This window comes from Falco peregrinus, chromosome 2 (assembly GCF_023634155.1).
Source record: "Falco peregrinus isolate bFalPer1 chromosome 2, bFalPer1.pri, whole genome shotgun sequence".
Taxonomy (NCBI): domain Eukaryota; kingdom Metazoa; phylum Chordata; class Aves; order Falconiformes; family Falconidae; genus Falco; species Falco peregrinus.
The window spans coordinates 107,212,674-107,239,103 of NC_073722.1; the positions used below are offsets into that span (position 1 = coordinate 107,212,674).

Genomic DNA, 26,430 nt, shown 5'->3' on the forward strand with positions numbered 1-26,430 from the left:
CGCTCCCGTTCGTACAAAATTTATTGAGTCGCTGCGGGGGGGGGGGGGGTACACGAACCGGGGAGGGGGGTACAAGAACGGGGGAGGGGGGGCGTTGCGGGGGCGAGGAGCCGGGGACAGCACACACACGCTGTTGAATATCAACAGTACTGAGGGGGCAGGGCTAGGCGTAGAGGTCCTCGCGGTCGGCAGAGTAGACCTCCCCCTCCTGCAGCAGGGCGAAGTTGAGGAAGTGCGAGGGGCGATGGACCTCGTGGTAAAACTCCTTGGGGTTGGCGAGCTGCAGCTCGTACTTCATGTTGGGGTCGTGGCGGACACCTGGAAGGGAGAGTCCGTCACCCGCCTGAAAGCCCCTCCCGCCCCTGCCGAAGCCCGCTGCCCTCACAGGGTGATTTTCAGGCAGCCCCGTGCCAGAAAAGAGAGTTCTCTATCCACAAAACCATCACCCTGCAGGTCCCTCTCCCTAGAGATTCACAGAGCAAGGCCCCGCAGTCCTTTCCTGCTCATCACGTGTTCTGCCTGCCTCGCTCTCCTTTTCCTGACCCCTCCTGTTCATCACACAGAGATCTGCAGCTACTCCCACCCAGGAACCCCCTCCCTCTTCCCTTTCCCATTACCATCTCCTCTGCCTGACAGGGATTAAGTTTCAGTGGCAAGAGACCAGACGCTACCAGCCGTCTCTCTCACCCCTCTATCACAGCGTGCTCTTTTGCCACCAAAAAAATCATTGAGAACTGAGAGCCCAGCGCTGGTACCAAGAAAAGGTCGGCCCACAACGCTGGTATCGCTGCCAGCTGCCCCGAGGAAGGTCCAGCTTCGGAACGGGTAAGGAATGCTTCCCTGAGAAGCGATTTCCTTCTCCTCCCAAGCTATTCACATTGCCCCCCCCTTCCCGTCCCTCGGCCGGGGTAGCTCACCCATGAAGTTGTAGTTCCAGGACCCCTGCGCTGGGACCATGAAGAAGCCGAGGAAGCGATCCGACAGCAGCATCTGCACCCTCTCGTAATGGGACGGCAGGTAGCCCTTGGGGTTGTTCCCTTTGTCCGTGTTCTGCCTGCCCCACTCATAGCCGCTCGGGGTCAGCTTGTAGGCTGTCAGCGTGCAGGAGCCTGGCGTAAAACTGAAAGGAGGAAGAGACGGGACAAGTCAGGCTGATCTGGGTGGAGGAGGGAAGCCAGAAAGGAGCAAACACTCCCTTTTCTGCCGAATTTTTAGTCTGAGACCTCAGCGTGTTCCCCAGCACCCACGCACAGAGGAACCAGTGGGGGGGTCCTTCAGAGGGGCGCACGGCAGCCTCCCCGGCTCTCACCTGCAGGTGATGATGATGGTCTTCTCCCCATCCCAGGAGGGGTTGTCAGCCATGACCTTGGCATGGGTAGTGACATCCTGCGGCGAGAGCTGAGGGGACTCGTTGGGCTGGGTGTGAATCCACCCCAGGGGTTCCATTTCCTGACAAAGAGCGTTTTAGAAAGACGTTTAAAACAAGACTGCTTCCAGCAAGACAGAAAGCACAGGGGCCCCCAAAGGCTTCCCCTTCACCTGATCCCAGATCAGGCTGGCTTCAGGCAGAGCCCCCCACGTCCCACATCCAAGCAGATCGAGAGAAGCTGCCCCGCCACCGCAGGTCCCCGTTACTGGAGACGCTGCTCCTCCACCCACACCGGGAGCAACAGCTCAACTCACCTTGAGATATTCCACCCACACCGGGAGCAACAGCTCAACTCACCTTGAGATATTCATGCTGCGGCAGCTGCCCCGGGAGATGCACGGTCTGGTGCGTTCCCCACTGGGGCACCATCACAATGCACCGGATCTCCTTCACTTGGGGGTTATCGGGGGGGCTCACTCCGTACAGGTAACCTGCAATCTAGGAACACAGACACCCACCTTAGAAGCCCAGAAGACACTTCCATGTAACCACGTGAGAGCGGGTGGCCCTGCCCTTAGTGCCTGAGGAGAGTATCTCTTGGCTGGCAGGTTCTCACTAGAGGAGAACACCAGAAGTTTTGTTCAGTTTGAGTTTCCCCCCCCAAGTCTGAGCTACAAGGAGCCATCAGGACCCTGCGAGAACTTGTGCACTCAACCGTACTGCCAACATCTGCCTCATACTGCCAACATCTGCCTCGAGCACAGAGGGCTTCACACAGACAGCAGCAAGTTCCCAGCCCTTCACCTAGTCCCTGACCGCCCAGGACTGGTGTGCACCCCTGCAGCACGAGTACAACTGTGATAATCTTGTTGCACACTCACCTGAGCCCGCAGATCGGAGATGCAGATGAATTTTTTCAACACGTTCTTGGGAAGGATATACGTGTAGCCCGTTTCCTTTATATCGTCTGACGAAACATAAATGTGGTTTGTTCGCAGGTGGAGGTTGGCAGCAGAAATTGCTCTGTGAAGAGGAGACGATTATTAGAGGGTGCACAGATTCCTTCCTGAGCACTCTGACCTGTTCCACCCCCCACAGCCCTACCTGACTCGCCACTCAGTCTTGGAGGAGAAAGTCTGGGTTTCGTAGTTGCTGGTTGTAGAGGTGATGATTTCATCCCCGTGTTTGTTAACGGTGCGGGTCTGTGTGGCTGTCAGTTGTGACTGCTCCTTGGTTTGCTTCTCAATTTCTGCGATCTGCTGTCTCTGCTGAGAGGGGGCAGAGATCTCCATGCCCAGGATAATGTCTCGGATCTCTGACTGTGTCAGGGATGCAACGTTCACACTGAAAGAGAAACAACCACCCAAGTCAGGCATTTCAAAATATATTCTGGACTCTTCTCACCAAGGCATAAGCCCAGAACCTCCACTTAAGGCACTATGAAAAATGAAACTACAAAGTTTTAGACCAAAGGAGGGGCCAAATCACAAGATGCACAGATCAGAAAAAGGTTTGGTGCAGACATTTTTATCTGCCTTACTAAAAGCAATTAACAACCAGTTTCCCCATGGAGCTGACAGTTCACTGCCAAAGACCCTTGAAAGTCTTCTGCTCTCCACAAGGAGCACTCAGCCACAGTCTGTGGAGCAGGAGGGAAAGGCTGACAGGATTATTGCAGCTGGACAGTGGCTTACTTGTTCTTCTTGCCATAGTCGGCAAGGATGAGATCCTTCAGCTGCACCTCCACCTTGATCCACTCCTCATCTGTCAGGGTTGGCCAGATGTGGTGAGGCTCCGTTATGGTTGTCTTATCTGGTTTCAGAATAACTTTGGCTCGATCGTTATTCACATGTAGTGCCCGGAGAATCAGAATCAGACGAGAGAATGCCTTGGAGAAGAAAACAAGATGCAGTTCATCAGAAAGAAGGGAACCAAATACACAAGGCCCTAGTACAGCTCTCTTCTGCTTGAGCACACGGACACGGCACGGGAGGCACCAGTGCAATCAATCGGAAGGCAAATCCAGGCAGACTCAGAGCCAAGTGCTCCCAAGCAACAAATTGCGAGGGATCTCGGAGGCCTTGGCTCCTGCCTCATCTGTCAGTGGCAAAGCAACATGCAGACTAGGCATGCTGTGCTTACCGTGTAGGAAGAGATGGTTTTCAGCCAGTCATCGTAGAGATTGAAGAGAACCATCTGAGGCTCGGTAGCCTTCAGGATGAGATCACCAAACTTTTCCACTTTCAGACAGGCCTGGAAGGGCAGCTGCAACTCTGACCCTTTGATCACGATATTGGGGAAATCCAGCAAGTGCACCTGAGTTTATCAAGAAGAGGGATTAGCTCACAACTACTGCAGAACATTGGTCCAGATCAAGTCCTCCGCAGGAACACAGAACTGTCCTGTGATCTCCCAAAGATTTTCTACGTTCTCGCAGAGCAGTATCTGCATTGTTACCTCAAGTGGGTCCAACATGCCCTTCCGCGTCACTATGATCTGCTTAGGCTGCTCCTCCACAGGGAGCGATCGAATCAAGGCAGCCACTTCTTCAGCTGTCTTCCACTTGGCCAGCTACAGAAACACAGCAGGGTTAGAGAAATATCTCTTTGCTAACAGCAGTGTCTCCACACTTTCAGGAACTAGAGAGACTCAAACCAAATTCTAAAAATACGACTGGAATTTATGGCTTGTTCCAGATCAGTGACAAGGCCCAGCATTTCCTTCTTACTGATCACAGAGGGCAGTTTCTGTTCCTGGAGTTCAGTTACTCCTGACTGGCTCAGAAAAAACAGCTGGCTACACCACCTCCCTGGCTTTGCCACCTGAGAGTCTTCTCACCACCCTGGATGTACGGCCAAGTGCAACGCGATTTGCTGTAACAGTGAGCACAGCACTGTTTCTCAAGCCCTGCTTGATGACGCAGGCACTTTACACCTCAGAGCCTCAAAAACCTGGCAGTAGCAATGCCCGTGTTCTTTTCCTTTTGCATCCCATACTAATGCTTGCCTGAGCACAGGTGACTCACTGGACCCCGGAGCTCCAAACCTGTTAAGAGGGAGGAAGATGGAAGACCTGCATAATGGCACTCAGAGGCACGCTTTAGCGGTGGACTTGGCAGTGCTGGGTTAATGGCTGGACTCTCTGATCTTAAGGGTCTTTCCCAACCTAAATGATTCTACGATTCTATGATATTTTCTGTGTGAGTGCCCCAAGCAGTCAGAGCCCATCCCCAGCTTGCAGCCCAAAGCACAGCAGGCAGCCAGGCCCTACCTGTCCTAGACGCTTCTGCCCTGCCCACACAGACGTGTGAATGATCTTCAGGAAGAGCTGCCCAGTTCTGGGATTGAAGATGAAAATGGCTCCATTGATGGGTTTCGTGGTCAAATTCCCTTCAAAAGTCTGAGAAAACAAGCAAAAGTGAAAAGTGCAGGAGATAAATGTAGCCTATCCACACCTTTACACAAGAGCCGACTCACTGTGTGCTCTGAGCAGGAACTGTACGGGAAATCTAAGAACTGCTCTGTGCACACTGCAAACACGTGGGTGCATGTTGACCCCTCATCATCTTCATGCACGCCTGCACAACCCCTGAGCACACGACACCTACAGTTCCTGTCCCTTCCTCCCGAGACACAACTCTGGCCTCACCTTGTGAATGGTCACCCTGTACACATTGGTGTCATCCACAAACCAGATGATCTGGTTAGAGAAGAGCTCTCCATAGTTCTGGGAGGAAAGGTATGGCTCTGTGGGCTCAGATGAGTACAGCTGCAACCCCTTGCGGATTCGTTCTCTCAACACATACAGCGCAGGATTCGCTTTCATAATTTTGGCCATAGCCTGCTGGATCAGAGGTTTGCTCCCCGGGAACCAGTTCCCATAAGCACTGAAGAAGAAAACAAATGGAAGACCAAGTTGTTGCCATCATCTCCGAGATGAAGAGACAACAGCCGCACACAAGTCTTCCCAGGCAGCAGCCAGGCACCCTTCTGCCTGCTGACTACTACTGTACGATTTCATCTTGCCATGTCCCTGGGAGCTGTTCAGCTGCAGCTTTTCCCTATGCCACCTCTCCGTGGGAAGCCACAGCACACACCTGCTGCAGTCCCGGGAAAGCTGTGCTTTCTCTAACAAGCACACTGGAGCGAGGTCTGCTCGCTGGCACTTTACATTTCCAGCAAAGAACAGCTGTCTCCACTCATAGCAGGCCTTGAAACAAGAGCTGTCCTTCAGCTCCAAGAACAGTCTGACAGAAATCTCTTATGAAAACAAATGATCAGTGAGCTGGGAGAACTGGACGGTTATTGCTGTATGAGCAGGAGAGGGCAACTTAAAAGGACTGCCTAGTTGCCTTATCCCATTCCCCGCATACCCCCGGCTTCTGCCTTCTCCCCTCGTCCTCCTGGCTACAATACAGCCCAGTTTGGAGACGCGCTAAGGCACAGCCACAACTACCAATTACAGATACAACACAGAAGCTGCAGCTCTCACCTGTGCAAGTTATAGGCCAGATCGATGGCAATGAGCACACCGGTAGGAGATGGGTAGATACTCATGTTGTCTGTAGTGTAGTCCAGGAACTTGGCTCTTGCGTAGCGCTCGATATCATGGGAATCGTAATCTCCCCAGCGCAGCTGGATATCTATCCAGTACTTCTGAGTGGTGGTGCTGTCCATCACATCTCTAAGGAGAAAGCAAGCCAGAGCAATTTAATCTCGCACAAAACTCCTGCAGTTGCTACATGTCTTTGACAGAGTAACTGCCACCAAGCACGAACACTGAAACCAGCTACTACCCACACACCACCCTGCAAAGGGACTCCACTGCTGCTCTCAGATATCAACGGAATGCAGAAGCTCCTAAGAGAAACCCTCAGCCAACGATGAAGCAGCACAGTTACTCCTCTACTACATAGTCACGAGGGTCATCTCCCCCGGGAACCGCCTGGTGAGGATTCAAACTGAACACAGCACAGGTACAGAGAGTGTCTGATTCACTCCAGGTTCTGGCCCCCAGACAGCACAGCTCTGTGGGGTTTCCTGAAGAATGCTTCAGAGCTGCTGAGCTCTGGCTCAGGGGAAATGTCAAGTAGGGGAGAGAACAGGAGCAGAGAGTCTTCATGTTTTGCAGGAGGCTGCACTAGGTGGTGCTGCAACCATCTGCCCAAACGAGCCCTGCACTTTGCCAGGCATGACTCTGTCCTCCTGCGTCCCCAGAGAAAACCAGCTCGAGGTGCCCGAGAGATACGGGCTCTGGCTCAGGACAACAGGCTCCGCAGCTCTGCTCTGCAGCAAAGTCAAGGAGAGGGAAAAGGAAAACACTCACTTGGAATCAGCAAGCAGTGATGGACGCGACACATTCCACTTATAGGAAGCAAAGAGAAGGATATCTGCACATGAGGAATTCATCTTGTATGACTTCCTGGGATGGATTGTCTCTTTCTGCACTGTCTCAATCTCCAGAGCATCCAGCTCTTGATCAAATACCTGGGGAAAAGGCAGCCAGAGATGAGTTGTGTTCAAGCAACCTCGCTAAAGCATCTGTCCTCAACACAGAGTTAAAACAGGCACCCAGGAAAATCCCATTTCCTCCGCTTCTCTGTCCAACCGCAGAAGAAGGATTACCCTGCTACAACCCCAGGCCAACCTCTGCTGCCAGCAGGAGGCTGCTGGTACACAAGAAGCGTGCATGCACTGCACAGAACCAAACCAAGTGAGCACACCACTCACCTGACACAAATCCATTACAATGCTCTCATGGATCTTCTGCCACAAGTGAGCTCGGAAAATCTGAATGAGAGAAATCTTCAGCGTGGGGATCTTGCCGTGCATAAATATGCCTGTCAAATCCAGCTGCACCTGAAACCCAACATATACCTGCAAAGGAAAAGCAGCTGTGAGAACATGCAACAGCACAACTGATGAAGTTTAGAAAACAGAACAACTGTTAAGGAGGTTTAGTTCATCTGCAAGAGATGTTCTGAAGAATTAGATCAATTAACTGCTCTCATTTCAATGGAAGCTCCTACAAGTACAAACTCCAGGTACTTACGTTGGCTCTGTTAATAGTAGGAGACCACCACAGGGTGAATCTTCTGTTTGGAATTTGGTTCAAACCCGATCTCTGGGCATTTGTCAGCTTTTTCCACTTCATGGACTCCTCAAAGCCACTGGCCTTCTCCCTAGAAGGGGCAGACAATTGCTTAAGGCATCCCTCATCTCCGCTGACTGCCATGAGCCACATGTAATACAGGCAGGGAATACACACACCGGGAGCAGGGAAGATGATTTCATGCAAAGAAATTTCCATGGATTTGCACGCTCAGGTTCAATTATACCCAGTCCCAGGTGCCCTCACAACTGAACTCTACAGTGTGCTCAAGTGATGACAAAAGTGGAAGAGGCTCAACAGAATCAGTACAGCTTGAGCCGAGGACTCCTCCTGGTGCACCACTAAGCTCCAGTTTGCAAGGCAAGGCCACATCAACGTTTCTCTTACCAGAAGAGACCCTCCCACGTGGGGAAGTAAGTGCCCTTGAAGAGAGTGTGCTCCAGGATTCCTTCCACTCCACCAAGTGCCTGGATCATATCTGTGCGGTAGTTGTTCAGATTCCAGAGCTTGCCATCATGGCGCTGGTGTGTCCACCAGAATGGGTTCTGTTTCAGGACCTGGAGACAACAGCGCACTGGTGAGCTGCTTCGTATTCAGATCATTTAACCAACTGCACTAGTTGTAGGAACCAAGATTACGATGACAATAACGTCAAAAGCCTCACGCCCTCAGTCCTGGAGGACACAGCTCATCTACAGTACAAGTCGGTCAGTACTAATATGCAATTCAGACTGGGTAGGCTCTAAGATGAAGTTTTTATCTTTCAGGGACTGGCCTTCTACAGAGCTGCCACTGGAGACTTTAAATAATAAATGTTTCCACTGTTATTAAAAAGATTTTGGAATGTTTGTTTTGGGACCTTTTTTTCCCCCCTTTCCAAAACTGACTTCTTAACACTCAGTTGCACTACGTGTGGTGCTCCCCAAGACACTGCCATCGATCCAAACACTTCAAAAGTGGCTAGCTACAGATTTTGGGAGCACATGGTTCTCAACAGCTTCTACCAGTCCCAACACATGGCTCTAAGTTCTTCCTGCAGCAGAAAGACAAGGAAGTGCACCTGCAATAATGCAAGGTGCAAGGACATTGTCTGGAACAGGTATATGAACATCAGACTCAGCCAGAGAAATTCCCGGTCAGTACCTGATACTGTTTGAAGTCAGTCCTGACTCTCCATCCTTTATCATAAGCTAGGGTATGTCGGTCCTTCTGGAAAAGGGTGTTAATACGAGGAATTCCCCTGTCCCATGAGTCCTCCAGATCCTCTAGCGTCAGACGCCTGAAGAAAAAGAAATCCCCACACTTTGTTACCTCTCAATTCTGCAGCAATCCATTAATTATTATTTCAGGTGATGAGATCACAGAATAGACCTGGGGGCTCTGGCAGGAGATGTTCTAAAATGCCAAGCACTCAAGAGCTCAGCAAAGTGTCTATAGCCATCACTACGAACACACTTATGTCAAACAGCTGAAAGAAAAAGCTTGCCCTTGTAAGTGTGCACAACTAACTGCAAAAGGGTCTGATGTCAGCTTTTCCTGTCACCACCTGCCATACCACCTCCCTCAAACAGTGCCACGGGTGCACTTTCAGCCTGCAGAGTCCACACCTTCTCTAGAAGCAAGAGTGCAGCTTTGCAGGCAGCCTGAAGCACGTATCACAGGGCCAGCAAGGTCTCCAGCATCCTGAGACAGTGCAAGCCTTCACACCACTGCCTGTCCTCACACACAGGTGTGACTGCACACAGCAACATACCTGTTCTGGGCTATAGCCTCCTGTCGCTTAAGGGCATACTCTGCCCAGACTCGCTGAGAGTCAATGAATTCGCTTTCCCATGGCTGGATGTAACGATACAAATTTGGGATGAGCTGGTCCTCCTCGTGACTCATTCCTGAGCGGAAGTGAGTGATGCCAACATCTGTCTGCTTGGACCACCTGCAGCAAAGAGGCACAAGAGTAAGGTAGGAGCGACAGCACTTCACAGGTCACGCTGCCGTGACCTATTGTAAAGGCAACAGATCTCTGTAACACAGCATGGTTTAGCATTCTCAGGTATTTTCATGGGAAAGCACATCTAACTGAACACTGAATCCACGCAGGCATTAAAGCAGCAAAACTCACCTCAGGTCAGACTGTGGAATGAGAACGTGGCCCATGGAAAGCATGCCCAGCCCCCCCAGCTCTTTTGGGGTATAAAACACCACTGGTGGGAAACGGCTGGGCATTTTGGAATTCAGACCGATTTTGATGCGAGTCTGGATTTTATTCTCACACTTCACCAGCAAATCAAGCAACTCCTGAGTATTTACAACAGCTTCCCGGAAATAGGTCATCAGGCCAATCAGAGCTGTATTCCATTTATTGACAATCTACAAAGGAAAGCAGAGGATCAGCTCTCAGCCCATTCTCCAGGCATGTCACACATCTCTGTCACACATCTTCCTCCCACCTTACCTTAGTGAAGGTTGTGGAGCCAGATGCCATGAGGATCTGCCTCACTCTGTTGTGAAATCTCTGCATAGACTCATCATCCACACGCAGAAAGCACTGAGCTGTGCGCTCCTTGGTGACCTACAAGAGCCCAGGCCCATCAGTTCCTTCCTGGGAGCCCCCTCTCCAGTACGGAAAGACAAGCTCTTGCCATCAGGCCTTTATACAACACGGGGAGAGAAGCGGCTGAACAGCACCTCTACAGCTTCAGGGCCCCCATCATTCCCAGACAAGAATTCCCCATCCCTCCCAGGAAGGAGAGCTCATACTGAGCTCATTTTAGCTCCACCTGCTAGCAGTGCCAGTTACACAGCTGGTAAACGCGTGGTTAGCCCCCACCCAGGCAGTTGTAAGCCCTGCTTCGATGCCAGGTACAGCAGGGACTGCTCTCCCACCCTGCCAAACCCTCACCCTACCTCATTCTGCAAGTTCCAGACGCCGTCCTTGTGGGTGAACTCCTCATAGCTGGTGCGGCACTTGGGCAAGATGCGGCATTCAAACCCACACATGTTAAACAGCAAATTGGGGTTATCCTTGCTGTAAACGGATACGAAGCTATTCTCCCACTGCACTGTGGTGACCGATCGAGGCAAACGATTCTTGATATCCCAGAAAACAGCACGACCACTGAAAAAGATGTGCACAGCGACAGACTGTTTGTTACTGAAGCAAAATAGCAACCGGGCAACTTCCCAATGCCATCCCAGCACTACAGTCTCTCACACCCATCACTCACTGTCAGAACTACAGCACTGACCCCTCACCTCTTCCTACTTTTCTCCCCAAGCACCTGCCTATCAGTCTCCAACAGTGATTATGACTAATTTTTCCACCCTCCCACCACTTGTTTTTTCCAGGCTGCAGCACATACAGGTTCACATCATGTTTCATGAGGCGCATCCGAGCATCCCGGGGCCAGCACTTCTTGTTGTTGTAACCTACAATGTTCTCATTGTTGGGATCTGGATGCTCTGTCAGGTACCGCTGAATCAAGTCTCTTGCCTCATCTGCTGTAAACCTGGAAATGCACAGAAGAGGATCTGGAGTTACATAACCAGCTTTTCAGAACACCAGTCTGCCCAGACAGATAAGGACTTGCTGATGGATAGCTGTTTGCCATAGCACGTTTGAAGGTACCTATCCAATTTCCATATCCTCCCTCCAAAGGGGCTTTGGTTTCATTAGCACAGAGCAAACCATGACTGTCATCTTTCCATGAACAGACGTAAAATTTTATGTCCACTTGCTGGGAAGCCAGAAAAGGCTTCTTTTACCAGTGGAAAATCTGTAACAATTGAACTTTTGACATGGTTGCTTTTCTGCTGGTCCAGTTGTCCTGCAAAGACTGTCAATTCAAATATTCCTGATCTTTCTTAGCAGAGGGAACAAAAGCCTGGAGCAGGAGCATGCTAATTCCCACTTTCACAGCATCTGCTGCAAGATGCCAGAACACCAGTTGAGGAAAGCAAACACCATTGAGGAAAGCAGGGCCCCAGAGGTCTCACCTGAAGAAGATGTGAATACGGTCAATGTATCTGCAGAAGAGGCGAATGGGATGGGCCACCTCAGTGGCAATGTCTTGGAAGCTGAGGAAGTCATTAGGCATCTGGGGAGGCCCAGCCATTTCACTGGCACGGTGCAGACCCAGCACCAGCAGGTCCATCACAAGCCCATAATACTGGACAATGAAGGAAGCAAACTGCAGTCCACGAATGATCCCATAGGAGTTTGTGTGATTCATGTCCTAAATAAATGAAGGGGAATTGCGAGAACCTGTCACAATACATCGGAGACCTTTTACCTGAGCAGTTGCTTTTCAGCAGGACCCAGAAGGGTTTTCTTACTCGCACATTATTTCTTTCTTTGGCAAGTCTTGTGTCCCTTCCTCCCCCATGGGTCCAAACCCTCTCCATTTTACAGTCCACATGCCCCCTTTCCCAACAGCAGTCATCACCTTGTAGTTGATCACCACGTTGTTCTTGGCTGTCATGTAGTCAGCAATGTTGTGATCAACAATAAGACGCAACAGCCTGTTGAGCAACGTCAGATCAATCTTCTCATACATCTTCTCAAATCGAGATTCCAGCATCACGTTGCATTCGCCTTCACTCGTTTCCCAAACATCTTGCAGATTATTAATGCCTGAGAAGACAAACAAGCTTGTCTTGTTATCTGACAGATCAGAACGCAGATGCACAGTTCCGGGCACAGGAAGTCGACCTATTTCTCGTAACACCTGATTTTTCACCCTCTGGTCCTTCCAGTCTATCCCAGAAATGGGACCACAAATAAGTAATCAACCACAAGTGCTATGGAAGTTCTCCTCCTCCAGTATATACATAACCTACACAATATAGCCTCTGATAGTAATGACTATTGACTGCAGGTTGCAAATATGAAAGCTCAGCTCCCAAGGGGCTCGTAGGAAGGAAGCTTCCGAGAAGCAAACTCATTTTTGCAGGGAATACAAGACCCCCACTAACCTTGGCACCACTTGTACACCAACAGTGGAGGTGGTTCAGTGTCAGCAGGTTTGATCCATGGAGGGAAGAGTCTTCGCTTATCGGCCTCATACCACAAGTACTGATCCAGATAAGCATCTGTGATTTTCTCCAAGGGCTCAACATCATAAACAGGAACTAAGTGGCTGTAGAGATCCATGAACTCAATACCCACCTAAAAAAAGAGGCAAAACGGAGACTTATAGTTGACAAAGAACACACAGTCTTAGTGCCTCTTAGCTCCTGAATGCAGCGTAACTTTTAGTATGGTCTGCCTTTCACCAGGACACTTACCTCCTTGAAGGCTCTCTGAGTTAAAAGGTGTCGTTTGATTCGGGACAGAGCTTCATGAGGATTATCGTAAGCCTGTTCAATCAAGCCCAGCTCCTCTCTCTGTGACTGATTCAGGCGAGATTTCACACTGAAAGCGAGAAAGAACAGCTCACCTAAGCATGAACAAGCTAACAGCCACTGCATTAAACTGGTGATGGATACCGTTCAACCAAGCAGATCAAGATCCATAACTCTCCACACCCCACATCCCCAGGCTTAGCAGCACAGCACTGGTTTTGCCCGAAGTGGCAGAGTCCATGAAGAGCCCCCAGTCACCCTTGGCAGCACTGCAACCTTTACCAGTCCATCAAGTAATTTTACAACTCAATTCCAGGAATGACGGATAACAAAAATAGCTTCAGAAGCTTTTCCCAGTGCGTATGTCTGCTCCTGCAGAACACAATCACTTCCCACTGCTCACCTGTAAGCCTCCTTCAGCCTCTCCAGGGCTAATATGAGCAGCTTGGTGTCATGCTTGTAGGACAGTGGGGGGAAGGGAATGGGCGAGAACCTCCTGCTTTCCAGCCAGTGCACTGTAGTTGTGTACACAGCAACTGCCTCTTCCGCAGTGATGTAAGGCCCGTCCTGCGGAACCACACCACCAGCATTAGTCAGTGAAAGCTCCTCTATGAAAATAGCACCAATTTGGGTAACCTCAGACAGGACAAAAGTACCTTCAAGTAATTATGCTGCCGTTCCTGCTCAGCTTTCAAGTACAGTCTGGTCAGCCGGCCCAGATTCTTCTTACAGACGGTTTTGTCTACCGTGGCACCCCGACGGATCCGCTCCCTGTTGTAGTGAGCTGTGTTTGTCCACCAGTCAGCTTTTGCCTTCACGTACCTCAGGATCATGTTCTCAATAGGAGTTGGCAGCCCTGGCACCTGGGGAGGGACAGTAACTTGAGGGAAGCAGGAGTAGGAACCTTCAAAAGAGCAGTTCCACCTGGGAGATGTTAAAATTGAACCAGAAGGCCAAGCGAGAGACTTACCTTCCAGGGGATATTGGCCTTCCAGCACCGCCAAGCCTCACTCAAATGCTGCAGGATGGTTCTGGCTTTGTTCTGTTTGATTCCTTCTGGCATCATGTCCAGAATGTCATGCATAACGGCTGCTCTCAGCTCCAGGTCAAAGTGAGACTCCACACGCTGCTTCGTGACAGTCTTTGCTACACCCTTTGAGTGACGGCCTGGAAAAAGCAAAGCATTTCAGCAGTTCTGACATTACTGGGTGGTGTTCCTCCTTCTTCCTAATATGAGTGCACAGACATTCAGGATGTCTGAAGAAACTACACTGCCACAACATCACTGATGAGTTTGGAACAGATGAGTAGGAGGCTATGGACTCCACAGTGCTACGGAGCAGGGAATCCTACTTCCATTTGGAATCTATTCTGGGGGCACTGGTCTCATAAGAGGTCTAAACCAGTCAATAGCTTGGAGGACTGATATGGAGCATGGATACAGACCACCAGTGGGAACAGAAAACTGGAGTTCAAGCTGGCAAGCAGACAGTATTAATCTTTACCACACACTCCTCCCATATCCAAGATTTACAGAGTGTGCTGACCTTCAAACTGCCTGGCCAGCAGATTCCCCAGCCAGCGTTCCAGCAGTGGGGTGATGCCCCTCATGAAGAACAGCCATACTCTCCAGCCTGGAGCCCAGAAGCCACAGCCAGGACCTTTGCCCACAGGCCCCTAGAAGAACAGAGACATCGTAAGTGCAGGTCACTTATTGACAATCCAGAATCACTTCCTTGTTCCTCAGTTTACATGGGGTCATCACCATGTGGCAAGGTGGAACTCACTGTGTTAAACCTGTAGTAGATGAGATGTTTCAGGTCCTTGCACATACGAATCTGCCTCATCAGTTTGTACTTGTATCGGTACATTCCTGTCAGCTGACCCACATGGGCAAAGATGTACTGCAAGCCATCTGCCAACTGAAACACGGGGAGCAGAGTCAGAGATAACAAGGAACACCACACACACTACCTCAGGAAGCAGGTTTATTTTACAGCCAGAAGCACAGTGTAATTGGCTATGCAAAGCTCCAAACACTGACTCATACAATGACCAATTCTCATAAATCAGGGTAAAAGCAGACTTTCATGCAATCCTGCATGCTTTCATCGTTCCCCCTCTTCTCGGTAACACTGCAACATTCAGTCGTTTTGTGCATCCTATATAAATCCGCTCAGACATTCCATTCCTCCTCTTAGCTTCCCCTCCTCACCTTTAAATAAAATTTTTAAAAAAAGAGGCTACCTGAAACGCATCCACGTTTCCAAGTCTGTACTGGACGTGGCTGTCCACCACCAACTTAGTCAGTCGCAGAACCTCCCGGCAGAGATGGAAAGCATTACCGAAACGGGATTTTTTCCTTTCCTGGAAGAGAAGAAAACCCAGAATTTATGTAACAACGTTATGTAAGAGCAGAAACAGCTCCAGTTTGGTCAGTCCATAAAACAACTGAACAGTTGAGGCACTGTGGCCTGTCTCACCACACTAGCTACTTAACAACCTTCAATTAAACTTCACTCTTGAGTAAAATAGCACACGGGCCAATACCTTAGTGGTGAGGGTCTTCACAGGCTTCAGGTTGAAGTTGTAATCCAAGTGAAGGTAGTTCAAGTTCTTTCTGTGGATCAGCAAGTTCAGCATATTGTAGCCCTGGCGACACACCTGCAGGCCTACTTCCACCCAGTCCAGCTTCGTTGACTGGAAAAACTTTGTAGCCTTGAAGGAACGGAACAGGTACCTGGAGAGAGCAATGACTATAATCAGCTCAGTCCCCTACACAGACTAGCAGTTCCCCACTGAATAGACACCCACTTACCTCTTCTTCTGGGCTTTGGGAGGTCTGTGCTTGAGCGCATTCAGAACATAGTATTTCAGTAGCTTCTGATAGGAGACTCGCACTTTCACTGGCTGGCCTGCTGGGCAGTGCTCACGATACCTAGAGATAAACAATCTTTCAATTTTTCAGGTAACTCACGTTCCTTAGAGAACAAGTCACGTCCAAACACTCTCCTAAAATCTCTAGAAACCAGTCACCACAAGATGGTTTTATTTTATTTTCATTGTAACAAGACAGCAATGTCACAATCACTACAACACCCCTTCCCCCAGGAAAGAACTCACCAGTTCTTGACCAGTGGGATATCGAGAGCTCTCCGGGTCCTCCCAGACCTCAAGTTGAAGGGCCGTGGGGCCCACAGCAGGGCGATGCCGTTGGCTGTGTTATCTGTGTAGAGCGGGGTATCCTTCAGGAAAGGTTCCACAAACTCTGGCAACTCAAACTCTTCATCATCATCAGGCAACGGTTCCTGACTCTGAAATGCAGAAACACGTTTTCTGGTTGCTTCAGTTAGTTCAGTATATGCTGCTATTAGAAGCAAGGTTACAAGCAAGACGCTAAAGCCCCATTGCCTCCACACAAGTAGGGTCTACTGCAGGCTCTCTTGGACAGTGACTCACCTTGACAGAATGTCTGTGTGAAATGGGGTTGATCAGTGGATCGAAGTAAAAAGCTGGGAGATCAGGATCTTCTGTTTTAATGAAAACGACGTTTGGAGTATGATACCTATGACACAAAATATGCATTAGAGCATATTTTGCTCTAAAGCTGACAGCTTTCCCCTGCTCTCCCTGCTCTGGAGGCTGTTGCACTTACCAGGTCAGGTGGACGTGGTGTGGCAGGTTATTGTACAGGTACGGGAAAGCGATTTTGTACTCTGTCCTGATCGGCTGTCTGATGATAATTTTGTTGATGTCATTAAATTCATTCCAGTCTTCATCCCTCAAATAAGACAAAAATAAACTGTTATACGAACATTCAGGGGGACAGTAAAAAAGGCAAACATTTTTAACTGAAGACAGGGTAACAGCATTTTTCCTTTAGGCTTCTCTTTGCAGTAACAACAATTCAGCGTCCCCAGCAGCAAGCACATCACAGACTTAATGCTAAAAAGAGCAAATACCCAGGAATAGCTCACTCAAGGCAAGACACTTGATAAAAGATTAACCCTCCCCAGCCCTTTCCCAGACAACCACTTCACCTTCCTCCCAAACCCAACACTTACTGAAGATTGATGTCTCTAACAAGAGGCTCAAACTTAGGACCTCCAGGAATAGCCATGTTCAGTGCCTTGGAGGTAAAGAACGCTTTCAGGTCAAACAAATAGAAATAGTTGTCATCCACAAGGTCAGTGAGCAGCTGATTGGCCAGCCGGTACAGTGTGGACATCATCGGGAGAGTGAACTGCCAACGCTGGTATGTTGAACCATTTACGTACCTGCCAAAGAACCAAGCATGGACACTCAGTGCATAGCCAGGAGGCAACTGGGCCTTTACCAAAGGACAAGAAATAACCAAACACCTTTCATCACCTATCATTTGCAGAAAGCATCAAGAACAGCTAAAACATGGGTCCCTCTAGACAGAAAGACAGGCTGCAGTACTCCTAAAGACTATTATGGACTACATCTGCCCAGAAAACACTGACTGCTCCAGCTCCTCTCCTCGTTCTTATCCAAACCGAGACACAGTATCTGTGCACTCTTGGCAATTATCAATCCAAATTCCAACTAGACAACACAGGGTACTATCCTTATGGCATGGTAAGAAATGCCAAAGTTTTAGCAGCAGCCCTCCTGGACAGAGAGGCTTTGTTTGCCCTCTCTGGATGCTGAAGACAAGAGCTGCGGCTCTGTAACCATCAGGTTCTCCCTCCCATCCTTGAAGGAATTTTTTTCTCTGCCACCCCCCCCCCCCCATCACACATAGCCCAGTGTAACACAATCAAAGGTTAAATACTGCTACGTATAGGTAATTTCTGTAGTGCATTTGTTTTTTCCCTCTCCTAGCGAACTGTGCTACCAGAAAGGCACGTACTTCCTGTTGTCTTTCAGTGGCTGGTGGTCATAGAACCAGTCCAGCACAGGGGCATCCTCCTCTGGATCCAGCTCAAGCTGAATTGCTTCCAGGGGCTCCACATCCAGGATGTTATCAGCATAATCCAGAGGAGGTTCTTCATCATCAAATGGGGGGAATCTCATTCTCTTGAAGTGACGCCTGTCCCTCTTCTCTCGCCTCATCATAATCCACATCGACCTGGCAGAAACCCAGAGACCATTATATTGTGGACAAATGAACGTTTACTCACAAGTTCTCACCGGGGTGAAGGAAGAAGGCTCTTACCCCCACTGAGCAATGTACACCGGCTCTATGACCCAGGGAATCTCATTCACAAAAGAGATGGCGCCTGTGATATGGTACAAGACTGGAACATCTCGGATTTGCTCCCAGGGCATGGGCATGTTCTCCAAGAGCTTCAGAACAGCGTGAGGCATGTACTTCAGAGCACTACAATCAGAAATCAAGGAAAATCAGGGTTGGAAGGGATCTCAAGAGAATAGCCATCCATCTGTCACAAGCCCAATTACCCCTACACCTTTCACTCCTGAAAACTGCTCATCTAACCTGTTCATAAATGCCTCCAGTGACAAATTCATAAACTTCCTACTCTATCTTTGCGCTTCACGTGTTGCACTACCAGAAAATTTTCTAATGGTTTGACTTCCAGGAGATTGTTAAACATCAAGAACATTACAGATGAAAATGGAAAAGTTCAGATGAGTTTCTGGAGTTTTTATGGGTAACAGTAAGTTAGTGCAATGGATCACAATGTGCATATGATACTCTCTGAACCTAAACAGTGAAAAACCACTCACAACGCTTTTTGATCTTGCAAAAAATGTAGGCTGGCTACTTCATACTCTCTCCCAAGTTCTTCTAAGCCAATGTGTTATCCAGAATAATGTTTTTCTCATAAATTCAAAGCAACAACTTCCTCTTCTGCACTGCTACCCAAGTGCAACTGATTATTCTGTCCTCACCAAGCTACTATGCTGCCTTCTATGCACAACTGACACGGCAAGGCCTCTGCAGAAGAGGCTCTCCCTTCACAGATCAGCGAGAAACTTTGACAAGGCAGCAGAGAACTGAGCTCCCATGTGTCACATAGCCGGGGGGTCCCTTACCCCAGGTAGACACGTTTGTCGTGACGGAACTTCCTGTTGGTCATGTCACCGTGGTCGCGGATGATTTTACGGACGTGCTCGGGGGGCATGTCCTCCTTCTGCGCGTCCACGAAGCCGAATTTCCTCTTCTCCGCATAACGCTTGGCCTGCAGCTGCTGCCACTTGCGGGCTGCGGGGATAGAGAGGCAGCGGCGTCAGGCCCTGCCCCGCTCGGTGGGCCTGGGGCGCGGGGGCCGGCCCTACCCACCTTTCTCCTGCAGCTTCTCCTCAGACATGTAGTCGGGCAGCGGCGCCAGCGGGGTGGGCACCGGGGCGCAGCCGCCGCGGTAGGGGAAGACGGCGGCCATGGCGACGCACCTGCTGGGGTGGAGAAGGGCTCAGGGCGGGGACGAAGCCACCTCCGGCCTCGCCCCCGCCATCCCCCCCAGCATCCCCCGGGCCCTCAGCGCCCCCCGCCCGCCCTCACCGGCTGCCGCGACGCCCCGCGCTTCCCCACCACAATGGCGGCCCAGCGTCGTCGCCACCGCGCCTCAGAGGCCCGGATGTGGGCGGGGCGCACAGTCATGAAGGCTAGCCAATCAGCTTTCGGGGCGCCTCGGAGACAGCAGGCGCGGCCCATCAGAACGCGGAGGAGGGGAAGGAGGCGGGACTAAAGCCGGAAGAAGAAAGACAGTGGTCTCCGGAGCACACTTCCGGTGGGACGCTCGGCCTTCTCCGGTCCCGCCTTTCGCTGGTTTCGATTGGCGAACAGGGGCAGCGGTGACAGCTCTGCGGCGGCTCTGATTGGACAACGTTTAGCGCTGATCACCCCAAGCTACTTGTAGGGGGCGCTGCGGGACTAGCGGCGCCCCGGGGCGGGAGGGGGCGTTAGGCCTCGGGGGGGCGGGGGTGCGCTCTCCCCCGGGGGGCGGTGTGAGGGCCTGGAAGGCCCCATCGGTGCGGGCAGTGCCCGTTTCGGCCCCTCCGGTGTCCCCCCACCAGGGCCTGGGCCCACCCCTTCCCAGTCCCAGGCAGGGTAGGGGGGTGCTGCACCCCAGAGCCGCCGGGCAGCGATACCTCCCCCAGCCATGGCAACACTACGGCCCCTAACGCCTCAGCAGGTAGCCCCCCCCCTTGCTGCCCCCCGCCCCGGCGGCACAGATGCCCCCCGGCCCTCTGTGCTGGCCCAGCACCTGGTGAGAGCAAGGCCCAGCTCATTGTAGGCAGGCAAGGGGGCTTGGGTGGGCACTCACTGTAGGGCTTCTGCAGAGTGAGGGCTCCCTGGGGCGTCCCCATGGGGAGAGGGGCCTGTGCTGGAGGGGACTTTGACTCCTGGGGTGTGGGATGGGGCTGAAGGGGGAGCAGGTGAGTGGTGGGCTGGGGCGTAGCTGCCTGGCAACTAACTCCCTAATGGAGACATTCCCTGTATGGGGGGATTTGAGGGGCTGACCCCTTCCCAAAGCCCTGCAAGCCAAGGCTGTGGCATTTTTCATCAGGACAGACAAGCACGGGGAATCCCAGCACCCAGCTGCAGTGAGCTGCAAAGCCACGGCTCATCCCACCGTAGCAACGTGGGAAAATCCCACCTGATCACAGGCTCCCAAAACAGGCTTCCCTGGCCCGCCACCCCTCACGCCACCACCACCCCTGTACACAGCATCCGTGTGACAGCAGGAATGCAGTAACACAATCCTGGCCTTGAGAAACATCCCTGCTGTGGGCAGAGGCCATGTGGGCAGAGGCCAGAGGCCGGAGCCAGTGCTGCCGAGCAGATGCAGAGGCTGTGCTAAGGGCAAGGATCGGTGGAGCAGCTCCTGAAAAACTGGGTGTAAATGGGTCAGACTAAAGAGAAAGCTCCAGCTGCCAGCTCCTCACCCGCTAGGAGCTGTGAGCAGCACATGGGCACCTAAACACCACCTGAGGTGAAAAACCCAAACACAGAGTAGGTATCTCCAGCACCTGCAAGCTTCCCGCCACTCTCCACAAATAGAAATGTAAGCAGCTTTGGCCACAAGTCGTCTCCAGCCTCCCTCTGCCCACACACATTGCTCATCTTCCCCTACCCAAGCAGAAATGTATCTGCTCCCTTGTTTTCCTCCTCGAAACAAGAGCCAGCCACTCTGAGCAGTGTGTTGTTTCAGCCTGACCCCAGCTTTTCAAACCAAATGTGAGATTTTGCGTTAAAGGTTATTTGCCACATAGAAAGCACAACAGATCCAGTGGATTTTTCAAAACTGGTACATGTAACCCTGAGAGGGATGATCTTGCTTTTATACACAGCGTTGTGCTGCTGGGGAGGAGTTCAGTGTGTGGCAATCGGTGGAGAAAAGGAAACGTGGAGTCAAAAAAATATAAAAATTCTGATTCCTTGTTCTAGGAAGCCTCCGGGGACAGGCAGAGCAAACCACAGGGATCCCAGCTTTGCTGCAAGCCGGCGTCCAGCATCAGGAATGAGCGAAGCCACATGCTGGGTACTCTGCCTGCAGCCTGCCCTACTTCACAGTCAGCATGTTCCTAACTCCACAGGTTGCAAGCAGCTCGGTGCAGCAGGGCTAAAGGCAGAGCCACAGTGGGAACTGGCATCGTCCTGCTGCCGTTTAGCCTCCCCGTTGCCAGCCCCAAGGGAAGCGGAGCCTCCCCTTGCCCAGGAGGGCAGGAGAGCATCAGCAGGAACAGGCCAAACCTTTATCTTCCTCTGTAGAAAGGAGGGGGGCAGGGGAAATCCCAAGAGATGTAGACTGTGCCGGTGTATTTTTACTCTGCAATGGGGAGACATAGGATAAAAAGGACTGTGCTAAGCAGTAACACCCCTGGAGCAGGCTGGGATGCTGAATCCCTTTCTCCCTCTAAGCCCCTTCCCCTCAAGGCATTTCATTTTCAACCATTTATTAAAGGCTCATGTTAGTAAGAGCTTTTGCTGCTGGGTCAAAGCATTACACTGCGCTGTGCAGCAGAACTTTTCATTCCTAATAAGTGCCTAAATCCTCATAGATGCCTATGCCTGAAAACTCCACATCTGTGGGAAGTGACCATCACATAGCATCATCCTGACTAGTGACTGACACTCTCCCACACTCATTTATGGGCACTTAATAGATCTGGGAACAAAACAACATGGAAAAAACTCCAGAAGTTGGCTGCCCGACCCCGAGCACAGCACCGCACACCCGCTGCCCAGTGCTCTGCCCCCAACTGGGACCCCACAGTGGGCAGCATCCCACCCAGACAGGTCTCAGCCTCTCCCTCCATCACCCACCTGGGACAATGTCCTCGGGGAGGACTCATGAGTTCAGGATTTGGCTTTTACCAGCCCTGCCCTCGAGGGTAAAGCCATGGAGCCTCTCTTGTCTGGTGCTCCCATGGGAAGCACCACAGAGAATGCTGGGCTGAGTGCAGTGTCCCCTGGCTGATGGTATGCTGTGGGCTGGAGCACCAAGGGTTTAGAAACCCGTGGTGTTTGGATGTCCAGAAGAGCAGTGGGGAAACAGCACTCCTTTGCTCCATTCTCATCTCAGCGGTGCCTCAGGGAGCTGCGAGAGCTGTCGAGGCTTCTCCGAGCAGCTCCCTGTCGTCTGACCACATCATCCAAAGGTGCAGGGGGAGCAGAGCCCCAGTGCCTGCCCCAGGAGCACCTTCTCTGCTGTGCAGGGCCCAGGATCTGCAGCCACAAGAAAAGCCTGGATTCTCTGTTAGCATGGACCCTCCACGCAAGGTACTGAAACAGCCACATTGACTCTCCACTGCGCTTTGCTGTCCTCCTCCAGGGGCTCGGGGCTGCTTATCCCCCAGACCCTGCGGGGAAGGGGGCTATTGCTCCTTCTCCCGCTGCACATCCCGGCTGGACTTGAAGAAGTCACTGCGCAGCAGGCGGTAGAAGAGGATGATGTTCATGGGTGTCATGATTGCCATGCCCACTGTGCCTACAGCGTAAGTTGCTGGGGGCACATTCTCTCGATTGAGGAAGAGCCAGTGAGTCATCCAGGCCAGCGTGGCGATGCGAAATACCACGTAGGTGCCCAGGTTAATGATGCTGTTGAGGCGGTAGCAGGTGGTGTGCACCAGGTTGGCCATGAGCAGGATCTGCCGCAGGTGGAGGAAGATGGAGTTAATCTCCACCAGTAAAGCCACGAGGGCAAACCCGACATACTGATGCAGCAGCACTGCAATACCGAAGCAGACTATCACCTGGGAAGGAGAAAGAAGAAAGGCTGAGCCCAGGAGCTAGTTGCTCTCAGCTGCTGCAAGCCAGAGCCCTCCATGCTTGGGTGCAGCGTGGAGCAAGGTGGAAACTGTTATGCCAGTGCCAAACTGCTGGTCATCACCCCCCACGTACCTCTGCAGCACTGCAGCCTCCAGCTAGAGCTGCAGCCTTGGGCAGGAGATAAAGCCTCCTCACTGTTGCATGAAACCTGAGCATTTGGTGGGTTTTTTTTCCCCATGGGAGGAGAGGGAAACACTTCTATAAACTCCAGGTTGGCACAGGAGACAGCCAGACCTAGCCCTGCTTTTGTGGCCTGGGGAGTGTAGCTGGTTGTGGCCCAGCAGGTTTTTCCACACACAGACGGCTGAACTGGGTGGGAAGGGAGACCTGTAGCTCAGGGCTACGGTTGCTGCTGGCTCATGGTTGCTGCTGGCTCAGGGATTCTCCACAGAACAGGCACGCTGCAGGGATTAAAGGGCTTTGGTGCACGAGAGAGCCCCGTGGGATGCCTGGAGCCTGGCCTGAAGCACCCTGGGGCTGCTGGATGCCGCAGCAGAGGACAGGACTGCTGGGGACACACTGGGCACGATTCCTGCCCAGCACCCTCCCTGCCGGGTGGGGGGACAGGCTCTGCATACCCACACTTTAGCACGCTCAGTCTTTTCTTCAGTTTATACCATTAATGCTGTTCTCTGTATTGGCTCTTTAATGAGATTATCTGCTCCCTGCTCGTTAAGTCACTGTCTTGGCCTGAATTAGTTCTATTGTGGAGATGACCTTTTGACTTGCGAGCAGGAACTGGCAGAGCTGGAGGGCTCACTGGGCTCTCTGACCATCGCCTCCCCCATCTCAGCTCAGGTAGGTCCCAGTGATGTGCCTGTCCCCCCCATCCCCAGGCCCTGTTTCCCCCCCTCTGCCTCCCCTGTACCCGGCAGTGTCTCTGCTGCCCAACTCCTGTGCCAGCCCCCTGCCCTGCAGCATCTGACACGCTCTGGCATTCGGACATTGCAAGAGATCAACAAGAAACCCACACTGGGCTCAGCCAGCAGCAAGGTAGGCAGCAGGCACTGGTGTGGGGCTCCTGCACTGCAGCTGCTCCAGCCACCTCAGCCCCGTGGCCACGGCTCTGACCCAAATGAGAGGAAAGCACCGCGGGGAGCGGGATGGGGAAGGGGGTGATGTACTATGTAAACCAAGAGCCAGCAGGAGCTGAGCTGCTTGCCTGTACTGGTGGGGACACCTGGGTCACTGCCTGCCCAAGCCACTGCTATGGGCCAGACCCCAGCTCTCTTCCCCACTACTCCGTGCACACATGTTGTTTTTCCTACCCCATCTTTGGGTGCCTTTTTACAGACCCTCAAAGAGTACACAAGTCCTGCAGGACCAAGAGGAGCTCCAAGCCCTGCTGTCCAGACTCCTCTCCCCAGACACAAAAATCAGACGTTTTGTAACAGGCAACAAACACCTACACTAGCAGTAGCAGGAGCCCTGCTCCTGTCCCCCAGCCCCCCTGGTGGTACAAGTGCTAGGGTCTGTCCCTCGGGAGCAACCGGTAGACTCACCACAGAGTGATGGAAGAGCAGTTCCCAGGACTGGTGAAGTTTCTGATTGCACAACATGTCCACAAAGTCTTCAAGGAAATAACCTGGGATCAGAGAGGCCATGAGCAAAGAAGGGGGCCAGGAGGGGCTGTGACAAGGGACCCCCTGCCCAGCAGGCTCTACCTGACTGGACTGGGCAGCCCCTCTGGGGAAGTGATGGCCACAGCTCAGCCCAGACCCTGCGTGGGTGGTGAGAGCGGGATCACATGTGGCAGGTGAAGGAAACCGGTGTGTTTTGGGTCCCTCCTGCAATCACTCCATAGGATGCGTTCCCAGTGAGAGGCACTAACTGATCACTTGCATCAGTTCCCGGAGAAGGGTGAGAGCGAAGGCAGCACGCTCACCCTTGTTACCATCCCAGAATCAGACCCCTTTCCACCCTTACCAGCTGCAGGATTCACTGCCACCAAACCAACCCCACGTTGGCATTTTAGATAACTCAAACCTCCTTGCTGAGCTGTAGCCATGCCGGGAAGCCTGTTAGCACTGAATGGTGACAGATCTGCAAGAGGGTGACAAGGGCGTGGGTTGCGGGGGGAAGGCTTCACATAGCCAGAGGACTCAAAACTCCCACCCTCCACACCGGCAGGCAGGTTTAGCTTGAGGCTCTGGGGGGACCTGCACCAAGCCCATATCATGGGCACTTTTGGGGTGCCCCAAGCCCTGGCTGCCCCATGGGGACGGTGGTGGGCAGTCTGGTGCCCAGTACCTCCTGGCTGCGGGTGCCGTGGGACAGAAAGGAGCCACTGTCCTTTGCCAAGAATAGAGTGATTGTCTGGGGTGCCTGAGACATCGCTGCCCACGACGTGGCTCGAAGGGCTGGTGTCAGGCACCGACATGCCCCTGGGGACCCCCTGAGGGGCAGAAGAGGGGGCAGCCCGCTCCCCCCACCTCACCTACAGAGACAGCGACCAGGCTGTGCGCCCCGGGCGGGTGCGTGCCCACCAGGTCCTCGGACAGCCCAGGGTGGAGGCAGAACCTGCAGGAGAGGGGGGCTGTGAGTGCCAGGCAGTGCCTCTGGTTCCCCAGTTCCCTTCCAGCGACCCTGGTGCCCACCCGGTGCTGCTGACCCCCCCGGAGCCCTCCTGGGCCCCCTATGGCCACTCCTGTCCTGTTTCCCCTGGGTTCTTCCCTATCCCCTTGCTGCCTCCTTGTCCCTCGGTCCCCCTGCACCCCTCGATCCCTCCTCCATCCCCCAGTGCCCCCCAGTTTCCAGCTCCACACCCTCCTCAATGCTCCCCAGGGTCCCCCAACACCCCCATTCCCTCTGGTGGGCTCAGTCTCCCTCGGTGTCTGCAGGTTCCCGTCGGGGTCCCTCGACGCCCCCTTTCCCCTCTAATGCCACCGGTGCCCCCTGGCAGCCCGGAGCAACCCCCCGGCCCCAGATGCCGCGGGGGGCCCCGGGGGCCCCGGCTCACCCGGCCAGCGCCCCGCCACCGCTGAGCACGCTGTGCGCCAGCGACGTCCAGATGTTTCGCCACTTCCAGCGGTTGCGCCGGGCCGAGGGCGGCGGCGGCACCAGCCGCTCCAGCCCCCGGTTCAGCAGGCGGAAGGCAGCGAAGGAACCGGCCACCAGCAGCAGCCCCGGGCTGAGAGCCATGGGCATCCGCCGGCCCGCAGCCTGCCCCGGGCTCCCATGGGCACCGGCCGCGCTGCCCGACGGCTCCGCCTCGCCCGGCCCCGCGGTCCGCCCCGCCACCGCCCCGGGCACCGGCACCGCCCCGGGCACCGGCACCGCCCCGAACCTCCGGCCCCGCCCGGCCCCGGCCCGAGCCCCCGCCCCCGCCCCGGCCCCGGCCCCGGCC

At 52.8% G+C, this 26,430-nt stretch overlaps 2 protein-coding genes across 4 annotated transcripts; both read right to left on the minus strand.

Annotated features, from left to right (window-relative positions):
* Positions 1 to 3: 3 nt before the first annotated feature.
* PRPF8 (pre-mRNA processing factor 8) lies at positions 4 to 19,418 on the minus strand. Of its 2 annotated transcripts, none has more exons than XM_055794938.1 (43): positions 19,311 to 19,418; positions 19,092 to 19,201; positions 18,845 to 19,013; positions 18,003 to 18,167; positions 17,697 to 17,915; positions 16,885 to 17,097; positions 16,476 to 16,601; positions 16,280 to 16,385; positions 15,944 to 16,134; positions 15,639 to 15,758; positions 15,371 to 15,560; positions 15,068 to 15,187; positions 14,608 to 14,742; positions 14,368 to 14,497; positions 13,791 to 13,987; positions 13,477 to 13,683; positions 13,224 to 13,387; positions 12,764 to 12,890; positions 12,452 to 12,644; positions 11,923 to 12,110; positions 11,474 to 11,712; positions 10,840 to 10,986; positions 10,385 to 10,595; positions 9,933 to 10,049; positions 9,600 to 9,847; positions 9,234 to 9,413; positions 8,624 to 8,759; positions 7,868 to 8,037; positions 7,421 to 7,550; positions 7,099 to 7,245; positions 6,695 to 6,855; positions 5,861 to 6,052; positions 5,018 to 5,255; positions 4,640 to 4,768; positions 3,827 to 3,940; positions 3,512 to 3,685; positions 3,064 to 3,257; positions 2,474 to 2,713; positions 2,251 to 2,392; positions 1,727 to 1,867; positions 1,310 to 1,449; positions 918 to 1,120; positions 4 to 318 (listed from the first exon to the last, which is right to left on the minus strand). In XM_055794938.1, the coding sequence occupies exons 2-43, from the start codon at positions 19,189 to 19,191 to the stop codon at positions 164 to 166; spliced, it is 7,008 nt and encodes a 2,335-aa protein (XP_055650913.1). In that variant the 5' UTR covers positions 19,192 to 19,201; positions 19,311 to 19,418; the 3' UTR covers positions 4 to 163. The 2 variants fall into 2 exon arrangements, with proteins under 2 accessions (XP_055650913.1, XP_055650914.1); XM_055794939.1 differs by having other exon boundaries at positions 19,092 to 19,204; positions 19,311 to 19,400.
* Positions 19,419 to 21,692: 2,274 nt separating this feature from the next.
* Positions 21,693 to 26,344, minus strand: TLCD2 (TLC domain containing 2). 2 transcript variants are annotated; one of them, XM_055797629.1, is made up of 4 exons: positions 26,044 to 26,344; positions 25,522 to 25,604; positions 24,587 to 24,669; positions 21,693 to 22,903 (listed from the first exon to the last, which is right to left on the minus strand). In XM_055797629.1, exons 1-4 carry the CDS (start codon positions 26,229 to 26,231, stop codon positions 22,631 to 22,633), a joined length of 627 nt encoding a protein of 208 aa, XP_055653604.1. In that variant the 5' UTR covers positions 26,232 to 26,344; the 3' UTR covers positions 21,693 to 22,630. The 2 variants fall into 2 exon arrangements, with proteins under 2 accessions (XP_055653604.1, XP_055653603.1); XM_055797628.1 differs by having other exon boundaries at positions 21,693 to 23,008.
* Between the last annotated feature and the right edge of the window lie 86 nt (positions 26,345 to 26,430).